This window comes from Gobius niger (assembly GCF_951799975.1).
Source record: "Gobius niger genome assembly, chromosome: 4".
NCBI lineage: Eukaryota > Metazoa > Chordata > Actinopteri > Gobiiformes > Gobiidae > Gobius > Gobius niger.
This window is the reverse complement of record NC_136855.1, coordinates 25,796,226-25,813,705: the sequence shown is the minus strand read 5'-3', so window position 1 is coordinate 25,813,705 and position 17,480 is coordinate 25,796,226. Positions and strand designations below refer to the sequence as shown.

The following is a 17,480-nucleotide window of genomic DNA, read 5'->3' as shown; positions in this document are numbered from 1 at the left end:
TTTATTCACTCTGGCTCTGGTTATTGTCATTTTGGATTATTGGGTTGTACATGAAAAAACGAAACAACTAAATGTTATTACTGCGTAATGGCATCTTTGAGTGTTAGTGCCTGAGTGAGTAAAGGTTGTGTCATGTTTCTGGGGTTGTCTGACACAATATTCCTCTGTAGACTGGGTTCTCTTTCTCAGGGTACTCTCAAGTTCATTTAACCATCTTACGCTGACCATCTCTGAATAGTTGGCCAGTTACCCCTCGGAAAACAGCAAGAGAGTGAATGAGTGAAGAGGTGTCTGTATTTCCCTGTGGTCCTAAGTGGAAGGCTTTCTATTTGCAAACACTGCTTAGTGTGTAGCTTGTTTTTTAGATGTAGGGTTGTTCTTCAGATTTGGGGGGTGTAATTTAAAACACTTTTGCTTCAGGACAGAATAATCCAAAATTCTTTCAAAGTTGGGCCAATAATTAATTTGGTTGTGGGCTTAAGGCATCACATAAATAATTTGCATAATGTAAGTTAGTGAGGTTGCATTGTCCTAAGGCAGCAATAAAACATTTTGTTTATACTTAGCAATTAATTCATCCCTCAAGTTTAATTTGGGCCATTCTCCACATTCTTAATGAGTATAAATCCTTTTATCTGTTTGAAAGTACAAGACGATTGAATAATGAAAATAGGAGACTTTTCAGCAACTGTGGAGCTCAACAGGCTTGATGTGGTGGAGCTGCAGAAAGTCACAAAACATTGCCACATTGGAACATACTTTATGCACATTAAAGAAAAGTAGACTTTTGTACAATATCTCACTAAATATATTTACATGACATACAATTCGCCATCAGTGCAATACATAGGAATGTTGCATATTTTCCAAATGTTAGACTCTTTCCTTCATGAAGAAAAATAATTTAAATGATCAGAGCTGATTGAACTGTGATAAAATAACATGTGCAACTTGTATCTGTTTACAGCTTCACACTAAAATAATAAAAAATAAAGTCTTATTACCACTCTATAAACAATCAAATATTCAGCTTTGTAAATGAAATAAATCACATGTACATATATATCTCCAAGTAATGGTCTGCTTTTGTACAAATATTTTATATAACTTTGGCAGTTTATCAGAAACAAAGTTATCGTAAAAATCTAAACAAAACTATACTGTTACTGATGTCTAAGCTTGCCTTCCACAGCTCATGTTCACAGTGGTCATTCAGAAAGGCTGAAAGCTGATGGCCAAAAACAATGAATGTGAATCCAAAGAAAAAGAACCCTCTCCATCCGTTCAGCTTAGACTGTTAGCACTGGAGGCTGTCGTCATTGTTGTCATGATTATAAAATTACAAACACCTATGAAGGTTTACATAGCAGTCATCGCCATTTAAAAAAACATCTTTTAGGACGACTTAAAATACAAAGAGTTTGAAGGCAAGGGGTAGGACCCTGCTTGATGGTCACTGTGGAATCATGGGAGACACATGGCCCAGAAGAGACATGCACAACAGTGCCTTATGTGGAAGAACGTGACGCAAAACGAGGGTGCAAAAAGAAAGACTTTGCAACAATCAGAACGCCACACCGTCAGAAACGGACTTACACCGGACAACAGAATCAAGCAAATTTTCAAACATACTAAGTTCACCATATTCCATATATGTTGGTTTGTTCTTTTTTCACTGGTTTGGCACTTCATTGGAACGAATCTCATTTCAAAAAGACTAAATGTTGTACAAAAGGTATTTCATGTCTCATTAACATAATTTGTAGAATATAGTACTTAATAGTAAGCATACGGTAAGTAAACACTTGTACATACTGTAGTTTTAAATGAACATTCCAACAGATGTTACGCACATGCACAAAACAAACAAACAAACACAACTCTCTCTCGCACGCCCGCTCACTGCCCTTGTGACTCCGCTCTGATTCTTTGGAAATCCTCCTGCCGATTCCAGCTCTTTCCGGACTGATCATCTGTTGCTACTGCTTCATAGCCATTTACTTACTTTTGCTTAAGACATGACAACTCTTGATTCCTAATACTGCAATTTCCCATGGTTACGACACCTCTTCTGTTGAGCGTGTGTCCGTCTTTAGACGCACAAATTCTTTAGCCACTTCGTCGTTGGTCCTTTGGGAGAGTATCCTCATGATGGTGAGGCCTGTTTCGTCCATAGAGATGCTCTTGACCAGAGGGTAACAGGCAGAGCAGCTGCCTGAGTCTGCCAGCTCACGCAGTGGGATGACTGTCATGCCTATAATGCGGTCCTCCCGCGCAAAACAGTAGTCCTTCACTGAGACATGTAGCTCGTAGCACTCGGGACCATGTTCATTACTCAGAACACTGCAAAAAAGAGGAGAGTGTTAATGTGTATTAAATTGAATGATATGTAAAGCATTGTCAATATAAATATGGATGTCAAAGTCATGAAAACGTCCCAAAACACCTCAGGTCATTCACACTCGCTATTGTTCAAGTCTGAATAAAGGAGATTCTTGCGGCGTCCGTCTAGCTGACATTTCTCCAGTAAAAAGCATCCTCATTGCAAAGGCTCAGACTATTGCTTCCTTTTATGTGAGCCAAATGAATGTTTCTATTTTAATGAGCTGTTCCTCCCGGTCAGCTTTTTCTTTTGGTTGCTTTCTAATTATCAGCAGCAATTACCAACTTTGTAAAATCTATACAATGAGAGGTGTAAATCTGAAGAGAGTACATCTCTATTTAACAGCCGGCCAGCATCGATTACAACGCTGTATCCACAACTCAGGCTTAGAACTCTAACCTCCTCTGGCTCAACTTTAGGGAAATTTACACCACAAGACCAACCAGACAGACGGCTGAACAGATCTTTTTACAATCAACCAAACAAAAGCAATTACGCGGGTATTACTTACTACTGGAATGTTTCGTTGTACTTTGGTGACCAGTTGTTGTTCTTGGTCTTGGTGCTGAATTTACGTTTCTTATCAGCGAGGTGTGGTCCGACAGCGTTGACCTCCACAAACGGCCGGAACATGGCGTTGGTCTGCCACGTGAGGTTGTTCACCCCGACCACTGCAAAACAGAACACAACGAGTAAATAAAAACGACTGTTGGAGCCATTTTTGTGTTTTCCTCCTGGCCACATGGGGCGCTCTGGAAGCCCACCTGTTGTATCTGTGCTGCCTGTGTATGAACTCTATATAAGGCGTGGTTGATCAACAGGTGCTGTCTAATGAGGAAACCATTTCTTTACCGTGCTTGTGGAATGTGTTTGTGGAACATATTTGAGCCATTTAAGAAGAAATAAATACGTTTTTGAGCATGGCAATTTGGGATTTTTTTGATTCACACGTTTGTTAATTAGGCAGCCACAGCGGCAATATATGGGTTATATCCATATACGACAAACACTTTTTTTTAACAAACACACAGGTGGCTTTCTCTTTATGTATACCACTCACAACAGCACCCAGAGATAAAGATAAGACAAGCCTTTATTGTCTCCCAGAAACTTTTTTTTTTGGGACTTCACGGGCATCAATACAAACACATCACTATCAGAGCTTACATTTCTCACATCCTCACAATTTACATTAGTATTAAGGGAAAGAAGTTATTGCACAGTTGCAGCACACGGAAGGAAAACTGCATTATCCCCTAAGGCCTTAAAGTGCTGTAACTATTGCACCTTGCCCTTGGCACTATTCTTAATAACTTTCTATTGCACATTTCCTATTTGGCCTGGAAAAAAGTGCAGTTAACCTCTTAACCCCCGCCTGAACTGAGTGCATTTTCTCTAGTTCAGCTTTACCCAAATCCATAAGGTCACAGCCTCATTCGAAAGCCAAGACTTACAAAACGAATCAAAATGGATGTTTTGCCTTGCGTTGTCATCACATTTTCGTCACATTTCTGCAACATTTTCATCACGTTTTCGTCACTCGTCTCGTTTTTTGACACTTTTTTCGAAAAGCTTTAAAGGGACTAGACGGAGTTTAAAAAAATTTAGATTATGTTTATTACATTTTTACCCCCTTCCTAATGAGCCCAGACCTAATCACCGCAACGGGAATCCTGCACTGTCACTCAAAAAGTTGGGTCTGAAGCACCGTCATTTGCAGGAGCTTCATATAGAAACTTGCAGTTATGTGTAAGACCTGAGGTGGCAGTAGCGAGTGTTAAAATGACAACTTAAATCTAGTCCCTTTAAGATTTGGATAAAGCCAAACTGGAGAAAATGTGCTTGGTTCAGGTGGTGGTTAAAAGGTTGATATTGCACTTCTCCCTACCTGGCCTTAAAGTGCAAATTTTGGCCTGAAAAATGTGCAGTTAGTATTGCACTCTCCCAACCAACCTAAAAATGTGATTACTTATGAACATGTCAACTGTTTGTGAAGGGCTTTTGATATAATAACACCAAATTGCCTTCTAACACAGTGGAGGAGTTGTACTTATGGGAGGTGAGATTTAAATGCGCCAACAACAGAGGGAATGAGACATCTACTGTATGGCGAACAGAGCTCCATGTGACTAAGGCTTATTGGCAGCTTTAGAGTAGATGTGGAGCATGGCTTTTCGTTGAACGTTTTTTTCTTATTCTCCATGAACACGCATTGACAGAAATAGAAAAAACAATCTTCATGAAAACATAAGTCTTGTATAGCCTATTACAAAATCAAAATCACCATAGCAACTATTAAGTGCGAAGCAGCCAATTAAAACTGCAGCATATGGAGGACCGTAGGAGGCACAGAGCTGATCACTAGTGCTACTTCAAGGATCTCTTAGCTAAATCACAGCTCTCGATGGTGACAATTGGCCTAATAGCCTCATTTATCGTCGACGGTGGGTAAATGGTTTCCTTTTAATTGGAGAGCTGATCAGGTAAAGCATTATGATGACTAACTAGTGAAGCGACTCTCTTCATGACAACCGGAGAGTGAGAAAAAGATGTCAATTTTCACTGCAGTCTTAACCCTAATCAAAACATGAAAGAACAATTTTTCATTCACTCCATACTCGTGGTGGTCAGCTAAGTAGCCACAGCTGCCCTTGGGGTAGACTAACAGGAGTCCAGCTGCACAAATCTCCAACCAACACCACTCACCCACACACCACTCACACAGTATTGACCACAGTATTGACCTGGCAGTTAACCGAGTTGTTTTAAAGCAGAACTAAGTAACTTATACCCCTAGAGGCCAGAAGCGCCACTGCAGGTGTTGTAGCATGTTACGTTTTTTCTAACTCTTTAATTGTCCGTGAGAGTAAATACTATTCTGATAGAAAAGACAAAAGGATAGAGGGATATTGTACATCCAATAACACACTGGAGATAATGTTTTTCACTCAAACTTAGCTGTTTAAGTGGTGCTAGCCCACAGTTAGCTTTGCCCGTTAGCCTGGTGGTAACCCGGTGCATCGAAAGTTGCAAGGATGGTTTTCTGGACAGAGATACCACGGGGCAATGAAAGACCCCCCAAGGGATTACGAAAAGGATTTAGTAAAATTACTTAGTTCTTCTTTAATATTGTTTTGACAAATGCAATGCAACATTCTAAATTACCCCATTTACAAAATCCCAATGTTTGGTCATAGCAGTTTTGATTCCCAGTGTAGGCTCCTATTCAAATGCAGGTTTAATAAAACACTGTGTGTGATGCCAAAAGCTCACCCTTGACGCTGACTTTGTGCTCCCCGGTGCCAGGATGAGAGATGAGATTCACTTGCATCGACACCTCCCCCACCGATCCATTGGTGGACTGACCTGGACACACACCAAAACAGCAACAAGAGAATTGGGAAAAGTGGCTACGTGAGAATCAAAGATGTTGGAAGAGACGGAGGAGAGGGGGAGAATAGAGATGAAAGTAGAGGACAGGCGAAAAACAAAATCCTTTTTATTTGGGAAAAAATTATGCAGGAGAGGGAACAACAACAACAACCTTGTGTGTCAAAGCATCCGAATGCAAGATTAACAGCAGGGGAGCAGACTGGTTTTACCCCCTATGGCATCACAGTAACAAATAAAGCCAGGGTTTCCTTTGGCCTGAGGCGACATAAAAACCACAGCGTCAGAAAGAAAATAACTCTGTCTCTAAAGCTGAAACAAAAGCAGATGAAGAGTGGGCCATAAATACATAATAATGTTCCAGTTTGTAAATTTACCAATACCCCAAAGCCACACAGCATGTATTTTCAAAGGCATAAACTACAGATGAACTACTCTAGCTGTAATTGTGTTAGCATCACCAATAATGTCTCACAGGACACACTGTTGCCAGGAAACAATTAGAATTGATTGCTGACCATGTGTCTCAATGGTGCTAATGCATGATGGGAGCACTACATCGCCTCATGTTACAGCTGCAGCAACACAGATGTTGAACACTGAAAGCCTACAGACTGTGAGCATCCGGTGGCCTATTTAACACTGCCCCAAAACAGGGCTACTTGTGGTAGATGGTGCAGATCTTGTCAGATTTAGAATGACTACTGGCCACGTCTCGCAATGGCAAAGAAGAAGAGGGTTGCTGTTGCTGTTTCACCAATAACACAATGTTGACTTTAATCTATAATCAGTTTTCCGCAGAATGGAAAAATGGGTCAATTGCAAAAGATAAATTATAACATAACAGCTTATTCTTTAATACACATACTCAATTAAAGTAGTAAATGAATTAAACTAATATAAAAAATGTTATAACCAATATGAGTGTATTATGTACAGGATGACGCACTGTGTATAAATGTCAATGTGAAACCTTGAGCAAATCATTATGCTTTGTTTCGCATTACAGAACAAAGAAGACACAATCCGTGCAGCACCATGGCCAGTTATTCAAACGCAAACCCTTATAAATGTACGGATGAGCTGTTAATATGGTCCTCCTTTGGAGAATACATGTCAGCTGGAGCCTCATTTAGATGTACAATGTCATGGTTCTCACTGACAAATGAAAGAACACATGTTCGTGGTTCAGCGCTTGACACGAACAAACCATTGCATGCCATTCATTTTTTGCACTATGACCTAATGCACATCAAGCACCTCAACAACTCCATAACGTCCCATCACACAAACCAAATCGAACATAGCCTTGTAAAATTAAAGAAGGGGGAAATGCAGAAAAAACAACGGCGTATGAAAATAGCACAGAGCCACATTGTGTTCCTATCTGTCATTCAGGCGAAGCAGTGGCTCTGATTGGCCCTTTGGCTGGCTTTCCCTCTCTGCTGCTACAGTATGTGTCCCGCCTGCTCCCTGCACTGTGTTCTGCGAGGATGAACAAACAGAGGCTCCCAGCACCAACTGCTGAGCCCAATTCATCCCAAAACATGCCAGACTCCCCAGGCTATTACCAAAACAGAGGAAAACAGAGCTTCTGACACACCCAGATGAGCAAGGCAACAATGAACACAGTGGGTCACTGAAAAGAGTAGAAGGTAACTCCAAATTATCCATTTCCACTCATATTATGAATTTATCAAGATGTTAACAAGTGTCCAATGAAAAACAATTCAACACAACAGGTGGGAACGCACTGTTGTGATGGATGCAGAGTGGATAACACTTGACTTTATATATTTAATTAAGTAATCATTATCCTGGTCTTTTCCCAAAGTCTGACGAAGACTTAGAACTATGGGTGCTTACCTTGAGAGGTTTGGGTGCATATATATTTCTTGATCAAGGCATCTGTAGGCTGAGTGTAAAGGCTGAGTGCGTATTTGAGAGACTTCATATCTGGACTTTTTTCCAAGAAGTTTTTCTTCAGTCCGTTTCCACCCGCATGGAAATATTGCTGCAACAGAAGGAAAATAAATGTCTCAAATACATTGTACTTGTTCAACATCTTTTTAAAGCCTGAGCAAAAGTCATTAGCGACACTGTAACACTGTGAGATTACAAGGCGGTATGCAGTGAACACGGCACAGCAAATGCAGACAAAGACAGTACAAGGGAGAGCTGTAAGTGCCCCTTCTACATCTAATTACCCAGCAGTCAGACGCTACCCCATACTTGCACGTTAATGCATTTGTCCTGCTGATAAGGCTTAGTGCTGTGGACAGACGAGGCTGTCCTTCCAATTCTGTCAACACTCCCACGTGTGGAGGTGGAGCACTGGCTTAGACACTGCTTATTAAGAAAAATGGCTATGATTATAGCATTGCAATTGAACAGTCCTCATGGATTCACTAACACATGTGTCTGTTATTAGTCAGTAAGTCAGTCTGTGCTGAAGTACAGTCAGTGTACCAGGAGCACATTTCATTTCAATGTCCAGTGTTCTAAAGAGCTTCATGTGCTCTAATTCATTCATCAATCACACACCAAATGCTCATGTACCATAATAACCTTCAGCTGTCTTGGATTAACAATGACTTATGTAACCATGATAGAGATAATTCTTACAATTGGGGGGAATTCTAAAAAAAATTTTCAAGAATTAAAACGGTCAAACTGTATTTTTATATATAAAATGCAATTTGCGTGTGTCAGCTGTTTGATTCCCTTATGAAGAGCGTTAGGCGAATGTGTTCATTGGAATACTGATGAACAGAAAAGTGCCACGTGAGTGATATAAAGCTGCAGGTAGTGTCTTCAGAGACATATAAATCAATTAGTCTTCTCAGCACTTTATGATGCCATAAGCCCTCAGCAGCTCCACGCTGTAACTCTTCTTTTGTCCCTGAAGAACTCTGATCTTGAAATTGTCTCTTGTCCCTTGACAACAAACAGCTGCATAGCAGTAAATTAGCTTCAACTCCTTTTCCTTGGTTAGAAGCTTTGTGGCATCTCACTGTTTCACTCTTACTGACAATGGATTATTTCTTTTACCGCATTTGAACATAAAACATTGTTTTGGAATGTAAGCTTATTCGTATAGCCCTTTTCACAAGTCGCCCATAGAGCTTTAGTTTTAAACAAAAAAGTAATGCTTACCTTTATGGTGGGAAGCACCAAGTCCATGGCTGCACACTGGCGTGGAGTTAAACTCCTGGCTTCCTCTCGAAAAGCATGTTCCTTCAAAACAATGTGCATTACATTTAAAAAAAAAAACTCACTTTGTCTGTTTTTTTCCAATGTTAGTCATTTCATGGTTATACCAAATTAATGTAAATTAGAATGCAGATAATATATTTGAGTATATGTATATATGTATGTATATATATGAATCCATTAAAACAAATGACTTTAAATGGTACATAATTTCTTAGGTGCTTTTTTTGTATTGTGATAATCCGTTATGCAGAAGCTTTTTAAAGAACCACATGACAAATGATAATCCTGCTACAGATGTTGGGAATAACAATTGGACATTTCTCGAGCCTCTAATCCACTGTCCACTAACTCAAAAAAAAAAAAAAAAAGATTTGATCCAAGGACAAGACGAGCCTCAGCCAAAGACAGGGAAGACATTCAGCAAATCATTGGAGCCGGGACCAGAACCCACAACCCAGTGTCACAAAACAGTGCCATATGTGCAGCAGCCTCACCCACAACTATCTGCTGCTGCACCCACTCGCACCATTTTGAGCTCAGCATTTTAAAAATCCCCTTCTGCTCTCTAAATGCACTCCATAATGTCTAAATCCAATCACTTTAAACTGCATCATCATTAGATTCAGTTTATGTCTATTTCCGATAATACAATGGGATATTTACATCTCAGTGATACTACTTCTTCAACCTGGAACCCGAGAAGAAGGTTTTCAACATATATCAGTTTTTGTTGTCATATTACCTTCAATTTGGAAAGTTGTCCGAGATCCTTGGCAGCGCTGAAGATCATCTGAGCCCCTTGCTGTTTAAAAGAGAAAAATATATATGCTGTTATTATTAATTCATGTTAATTCCAGCTGGCGAAGTGAAATATCCACAGTGGAAAGAAGAAACCGGCATTATGTCACGGGATTAATTTTACAAATGAAACAAAGTAAAACAATCTGCAAATGACAAAATACAGAAATGAAAAGTGTGACCCTGGTTTGTGGCAAGATTAACCATATGAAAGAATATCCCCCCTTTGCGCTGTAATCTCCTGTCCAATAATTTCAGCGTTGTGAGCGGGCAGAACAGATGGAGAGAAAGTGAAGGGAGTAGAAACAGGTGGAGAAGAGGAGGGAGGTCAGGAAGATGGATATGAGAGAGAGGAAATGGAAAAAAGACAGAGGGACTTACACTCTGGTCACTCAGCGGTGGCAAAACGATGGTTCTCTCGATAGTGTTCAGCACGATCTTCCAGAGTTCTTTGAGGACACGCTTCAAAACAGTCTTTTCACAGATCTTGGCGAAGAGCATCAAGCTGAAAAAGACAAAATCCAAGAGCAATATGAGAACAGATTTTGACATTTAACACGGATGACGAACACCTGTGACACAAATACCGAAGCGTCCTGTTTTAATCTTGCTCGACTATACAAGCACAGTCTTAAATAAAATAAAAAAAGGGAGGAAGGATTTTGAATTTCCATATCATTAAGAGGATTCTCCGTAATACCCCACTGGCCTCAATGTTGCTTCGACAAATGGCCCGAAGCAATTCTCTGAGCTCGGCTGAACCATATCATTGCTCTGGTTCCTTCAAGAATGTCATAAAAGTACATGCGGTGTGAGAATCCCTTGACGTTCACAAATAATACATCGGTGACAAAAGCAGCCGCCTCATTCTTTGCAATAGGATCAGAGTATGGGCAATGTGGGAGTTGAATATGTAAATCTTCAGCAGGCAGACATCAGAAAGAGAAAATACTATCCCATTGAAAAATAAAGAATTTCCATTGTCACTATTCTTCCTTGTTTTTCCAGGGTCTATAAACAGCAACCTTGGAATTATATAAAAGCTTCACAGAAAAAAACAAATGCGGGGGCTCACTTCGAACTAGAAGAACTAAAGCTTAGTCACCACTAACGTTTTTTACACATTATATTGCTGGGTGTGTCCTGAAGCATAAAATTGTGTTGGCCATATATGGAATCACGAAGAAGAGGCTAACAGGCTAACGGGCAAAGCTAATTGCGGGCTAGCGCCACTTTAAACTGTACTTACAGCCAAGTTTGAGTGAAAAAATATGATCTTCATTGTGTAATTGGATGTACAATATCCCTCTCTCCGTTTTTATTTTCTATCAGCATAGTATTTACTCTCACGGGCAATTAATGAGTAAAAAACCACAACATGCTACGACTCCTGCAGTGGCGCTTATGGCCTGTAAGGACATGAGTTACTTAGTACTTGCCATTTCAGAATCCCTCCTATTTTGATAATTAAGCACTCAATTTACAGTATGTATTAAAAGTAGAAGAATTTACACATGTTTTTAACAATTGTTCACAACCATTACTATTACTATTTTTAGTATGACGCATGTTGCAGACGCATTTTAGATTTCTTGCACAAATGCACGTACATGCGTAGTTGGAGAAGAGAATAAAAGCCATTGCCACATCGTACATTTGAGTCATACTTGATGCAGTGTGTCAACAAGCCCCTGGGCATAACATACAGGATTTATATTGGCATTTCTATAAACAAACCCATACTTTTCTCCGCCTGTGTATCATCATCATCAGGCTTTTGTTTTGACTGAACTCCTCAACCTCAATTAAATTTCTTATATGCAACAGAAAGTCATGCAAGGTAACAGAGCAGCCAATTTGCTTCTTTCATAAACAAACCGGATGAGAATGAAGCTATTTCTTGTACAGTCCACCTTTCTTGTAATATTTTTATTAAAGTTTGCTTACTTCTTATCCAAAAGGTCCATGAGCGGTCGAAGAACAGTCTCAGCATCCATCGCAGGGTTGCTGCCTTTGATTGGCCCTTTCATCTGCACCAGTTCAGTGTTCATTTGTTTCACACAGTCTTCTATTACAGGTTTGAAACTGCAAAAACAAACAAAATACAACATTTGTTTACTCCTTGGATTGTTGTGGGCAAAACAGTGGGGTCAAGGAACAGTTATTAGGGTGAGCCAATTAGAAAACATTTGTGGTCTTACTGTCATGTTGCACTTTAGCCAAAAAAAAGTCAATGTATAAAATAATGACATAGCCCACCATGCTTTTTCACATCAATGTTGAATCTAATAATTACATGCAGTGTCGTTCAAAAAACAAAAAAGAAACAATGATCTGAAGAAAACCCGGCCGAAACGTTATCTATTGAGTAAATATAACTTGGACATCGGCTTCCTGAGTGTGCGATGCTGCTTTTTTTTTTACTTTGAACCTAATAATGAATCACAAATTTGTCTTTTGAATGGTTGCAATTAGCGAATCACATAGACTGCAAAACTGCAGTGTCACAAAGTTCATACTAATTGTCTCTACCATGACTTCTCTGACGGTTCAAGTAATGCTTGTTTGGTTATAGCTAAGAGGTGCTTTTAGTTTAGTATATTTCTGGTAGTGGGGTGCAACAAACATCTGCAAATGTGGTCTGGTGAGTTCCAAACCTGGAGCCGAAGACTCCACTGAGCTCGTCCAGCACTGTGTTGAGTTTATTCTGCAGTTCTTTCAGCAGATCACTGGCCTCTGCATCCAGCTGTCAGAAGGAGACAAAAAGCAGAGGCTCATTAGGATTCTGTGCCAGCCAACATTGACTACAACAGTGCTGCTCTGGAGAGGGTGCCGGTGCCGGGGTGTGGAGGGAGCGCATAGAGGAGAGTACCCTGGCTCAGCGGTGGCCTCCCCCTCGCTCTGTGCGCCATCTGTGCTGAACAACCAGCAGAATACCAATGGACAGCTCACCTCCGAGTGCCCAACATAATGACTGCTTGCCGAGTCATGAGACACGGTGTCAGCAAAGCAGCAAGCAGCAAGTGCTTTCTAAAATGGAAGGGCATTTGTTACACTGCTAAGAATAAAATGTAGTGTGAGGATGCTGTCAGAAAGCCTTGACACTGTTAACATCAGGAATACAGCTGTCCTACACTGCTGAGAAGCATACCACCATGAGTTAAGTCAAATCAAAACCAGTGAATGTGCAAAATGTTCACTTTTCACTTACTCTGGCATGTTTGGTACAAACAAGTCACAACGTGTGCATGTTTGTTCATTGCCCATTTGGTGTTCATTGTAATAATAGTGGAGGAGCTGATTTGGTTTAGAGTAATTAGGTGTTACTACATCTGTATTATGACCTGTGGAGTATTGATAGTTTCATTGAGTCTCTGTTTCTGCTACAGGGTACACGCAGTGCATTGGCCTTTTACAAATGTCCAAATATCGATGGGTGGAGAACACACGTAGCTCAAGTGCGGCGGTGCCTGAGATGGATGTGTGAGGCCAGGCTCGGCACCACATGCATGACAGATCATCACATTAGGTCCGATAAGCTTAGCCATGGAGCTGCTCATCTCACACACTTTAATGGTGGATGGCTCAGCTGGGAAGCGGGCGTGTAAACTAAACCTTTTATAGACATTGTTATTCACCAGACATGCTTTTATCTCCAGCATGAATGTGATAAATTGTGTGTTCACATGCGCACATCCTCATGCTGCCACTGTCACTAAAATAGCCGTGATAACGGCTTAAAATATAGAACTGCTAATGTAGAGCCTTGCTTTTACAGGCTAAATAATGGATAATGCAAAACAATGTATGCAATACTTTTCTATTGGTTGTGCCAATACTTGACAACTCTCTGTAGATCCTTAATGTTTATAAGTAAAGCTGCCTGATGTAGGCAGAGAACATCAAATATTCCTGTTTGAAAATGTCACTGCGCAGATAAGATCTTGCATTTGAGCAGAAAAGCTACATTCTCTGATGTCAAGAAGCATTAAGAAATATATTTATATAAAAATGCTCACATGCTATTAAATAGACCTTGGATTGCCGAATGAGTCATAAGGACAGCTGAAAACTGTAAGGCTTACCTTCATCACTCGTTTTTCTGCTTTTGTCCCAAATCTGCTCACCAGAGTCTCAATTTCAAAATGTCAATACCAAAGCTTTAATAGATCTTCAGAGAAGCAGACAATCCCATGAATTGCGAATGTGACAGTATAGATTTCATTTCACTCGAGCTAAATAAGACGCCTGCACTTTTCTTACTTGCTATCAACAGTCTCTGTCACAACCATGGAGCTATAAAGCAAATGGTCTTCTACAAACATTAAAAACATTTTCATTTTTAAAGACATTGTGGGTTAAGAGCTGTTTTTGTCTAAGAATTTCAAAAATAAAACTAGACAACACCCAGCATCTCATGTATTTGATGCTTTGACCCTTTGCATTATACAGGCTGCAGTTGATGCAAATGAATAGTTGATATAAGGGTCTGCGTCGCACCTGGGTTCTGCATGGCAGCTCTGTCACTGACAATTACTGTGAGCCCTCAGTGAACAAACCTCTTGGCTGGTGGCCTATCTACAGTGTGCAACTGGCAGCATAGTTTGTTTCAACAACGTCAATTCACCAGCAGCTTGTCATTCCAAAAATGAGGCAATGTGCCAAGTAATAAAAAGGTAAAATGGACCAGCCTCTACACTGTGTTAAAATCCCATAGTAATCAAGGGATCAGTCCACATATCACTAAATGTGGGCGAGATAATCTTTTGTTATTGGTAAAGCAATGATAACAACTCCCGGTAATTACATTGCCTCTTTGAGAGTTAACTGCTAATTGGAAATTTTCTGTAATGAACACTGTTTTGCAGACCTATAAAAGTGCAAGGTAACTCTTGAGATACAACCGCATTTTCACTTCACTGTCATAAACAATTTGAACTAATGTACGTATGTGAGAATCTCATCACCCCGTTGTGCAGCATTATTTGGATGCAGACTGGCAAAGCTGTGATGATCAAACCGAAACCACACACTTCTGAATAAATATTATAACTTAACCATGGAGAGAGAAGTGGGCAGTTGATAAAAAGCAGGAATTGAGATGAGTTTCCGCTATCCCGAGAGCTGCGTGGATGATTCCCTGTATGCTCTGTGGCACATGCGGCTGGAGGGGAGGGGGAGTGAGGGGTGGCGGGACGGAGGGGGGGGGGGCAGGCTATGTGCTTTGGTTTGTAACACTGGGTATATGGCAAAAGATAGTGTGGACGGATCCTATAATGAACACACCTTACAGAAGTACACAACCCCCTCTTCCTGGAGACAGAGAGAGACAGAACAGAGGGGGGAGAAGAAATAAAAAAAGGGGGGTATAGAGGTAAACAACGTAAAAAAGGCAAGACAGGCATTAGACATGCATGTAAGTTCGGTCGACAGGGAAAGGGCACCACAACTACAAGGATTTCACATGAAGTTTCAGGTGTGTGCCAAAGGACATTAGAGAGGGAAAATAGTATAGATGGTCCTGTCACACACGATCAGATTAGTTTGTTCGATGATCACAGTGCGCAAAGAGTTCACATAAATGTCACAAGATAAATGTCATTTACATAATCATGATATAACAGTGCAGGGTACCTTTGCTCTGAGACTAAGACCTCATAATAGCCAACATCAAATCTACCCTCGGCATAAAATCTGCCCTTTGCTGAATAACAATATGCTTGCAATCATTTATACATTTACCATTTGAAATAATTAACCAGACAATATGGGAAAAGGACAATAACTAACTATAGCATATGGTATGTGTAAGGCTAGAACATTGTATCAACACTGGGCTCACTGTTGTTGTTTCATGCCATCTTATTTGTCTTGAAGGATATATCTGGCCCATGGAGTTTATTCGTCAGGACTGTACAGGGTTAAAGGGAGTGACGAGCGGGTAGAGACATTCAGCAAAAGTTCGCTGTGCTTTGAGAATACAGACCTGTTTACCACCCATGGACTCAAACATCTTCTCCAGTTGGACTCGCAGTTGCTGAATGTTGTTGAGAAGAATGCACGGCTGTGAAGGAAACACAGACGTCATTAATAATCACAATTATTTTCTCTAGCTATTAACACTGTACAGAAGTGTGAATTTGATAAAAGGCCACATATTCTGTGAAATCAACTGTAAAATCCATTTGTTGTGATTCCCTGACACATCATCTATACAGAGAGTTGATCTTTCCATAGAAAGCCCACAGTCAGTGGGGAAACGCAATACATTAAATAACTTGGAGAGAAATGTCTGCGCTGAATATGTCAAGCAGTATCGATTTCGGGCAACACCACAACACAAGTGGGACAGCTTGCAAACATTCATCACACTGGGTTCTATGAACCAATCCTTCAACCTTTTTTCTACCACGGGTGACACTTGTGTACTCCAAGTGTTAACTTTCAACACAGAAAATATAATGGATAACAGATTTATCTCCCTGAGGAGAATAGGATGATTGGTGACTTCCCTGTCAAGTAGTTGGGTCCATAAATAAATTGTTCAGCTCGGATAAAAGAGTGAAAAAGCATTCAAATCTGTTTACTGATATGCTGTAATTAGTGAAACTTCTGATAAATCATTTTGTTTTCTCTTCTAATAACTGTGTTAATAGTGTTCTAGTTAGAGTTGGCATGAACTCACAATAAATTCACCAGTATAATTATACATTATGTATTTCCTCAATAGCAAAACTAAAGTGCAGATGTCTTGCTTTATTATCTTACGTAAACGACTGTCAAATGGGCCTTGAGGCACGGTTTCAATCTGATGCTATTGTGCCAGTGCACATTGCCATCTGAGTGGTATTCCTTTTTTCCATCAGATGTCTGGAGGAAGGGACGTTTCTTGTTTTCTCCAGGACAGTTGTAATGAGCCTGTCAACAGAGTCGAGAAACATCTGCCTCCAGTGCTTCTGCTTCTTTATCTCATTCCTATACTTCTGAGACTGGTGCAGTAATTAGGCCACACGCAAGGCTTAGTGTGTAGTCATCCGTCACATTAAACAATGGACAGAGAGCCTTGAAAATACCAATGACTTTTCTCCATCAGCTGCAAGCTGTATGATGAATAATTGCATCGGGTTAATAGAGACACTTCTATGTGCATCACAAGGGCTCAGAGAAGAATAGACTTTACTGAACCTCTTCCTCAGCGTTACCATGCCAACCGCGGACATCACAGAAAAGCTGCGATGTTTGCATTAAAACATTAAAACACAGGGAAACTTTGTGTGTGGGCACTTACCACATTTTCTTTATTCAAATACAAGTGAAAGTCCTTGGACATAATTGCAGCATACTGCAAAAGAACTTTGTTGATAGTCTGCAAAAGAAACAAAAGATATGACATTTGAGTTGTTTATTTGTTCATTGTACAACATGAGGTATCACTCATGTACAAATGTCATAGTCCTTGAGATTCTTGTCTGACCTGCGTAAATCACCAAAGAAATAATAATTAAACATTGAAGATGCACACTGATTAAGTATTGACCTTTCATGTCGGCACACGCAAATACCTTTCTTTAGACCACACTCCCCTGTATCCACTCTCATTCACTCACATGTATTCTCTGTTACTGAATGGAAATTTCATTTCTCTTCTTCCCAGAACATACCTTTATTTCCTCTGCCTTTTCTCTGATCTCAC

The 17,480-nt window shown here is 40.2% G+C and overlaps 1 protein-coding gene across 3 annotated transcripts in view; it reads right to left on the bottom strand.

Annotated features, from left to right (window-relative positions):
- Nucleotides 1-809: 809 nt before the first annotated feature.
- The window catches only part of unc13c (unc-13 homolog C (C. elegans)), a 78,135-nt gene continuing 61,464 nt past the window's right edge, over nucleotides 810-17,480 (bottom strand). For 2 of the 3 annotated variants that reach the window (XM_079554562.1, XM_079554563.1), the window contains exons 22-33: nucleotides 17,076-17,153; nucleotides 15,774-15,851; nucleotides 15,074-15,100; nucleotides 12,445-12,533; nucleotides 11,735-11,872; nucleotides 10,169-10,292; nucleotides 9,732-9,791; nucleotides 8,930-9,010; nucleotides 7,640-7,787; nucleotides 5,657-5,749; nucleotides 2,895-3,054; nucleotides 810-2,343 (exon numbers count right to left, since the gene is read on the bottom strand). In XM_079554562.1, coding sequence (XP_079410688.1) covers nucleotides 2,058-2,343; nucleotides 2,895-3,054; nucleotides 5,657-5,749; nucleotides 7,640-7,787; nucleotides 8,930-9,010; nucleotides 9,732-9,791; nucleotides 10,169-10,292; nucleotides 11,735-11,872; nucleotides 12,445-12,533; nucleotides 15,074-15,100; nucleotides 15,774-15,851; nucleotides 17,076-17,153 — 1,362 coding nt within the window. In that variant the 3' untranslated portion in view covers nucleotides 810-2,057. The remainder of the gene's footprint in view (nucleotides 2,344-2,894; nucleotides 3,055-5,656; nucleotides 5,750-7,639; nucleotides 7,788-8,929; nucleotides 9,011-9,731; nucleotides 9,792-10,168; nucleotides 10,293-11,734; nucleotides 11,873-12,444; nucleotides 12,534-15,073; nucleotides 15,101-15,773; nucleotides 15,852-17,075; nucleotides 17,154-17,480) is intronic. The other variant, XM_079554564.1, reaches the window with a different exon arrangement.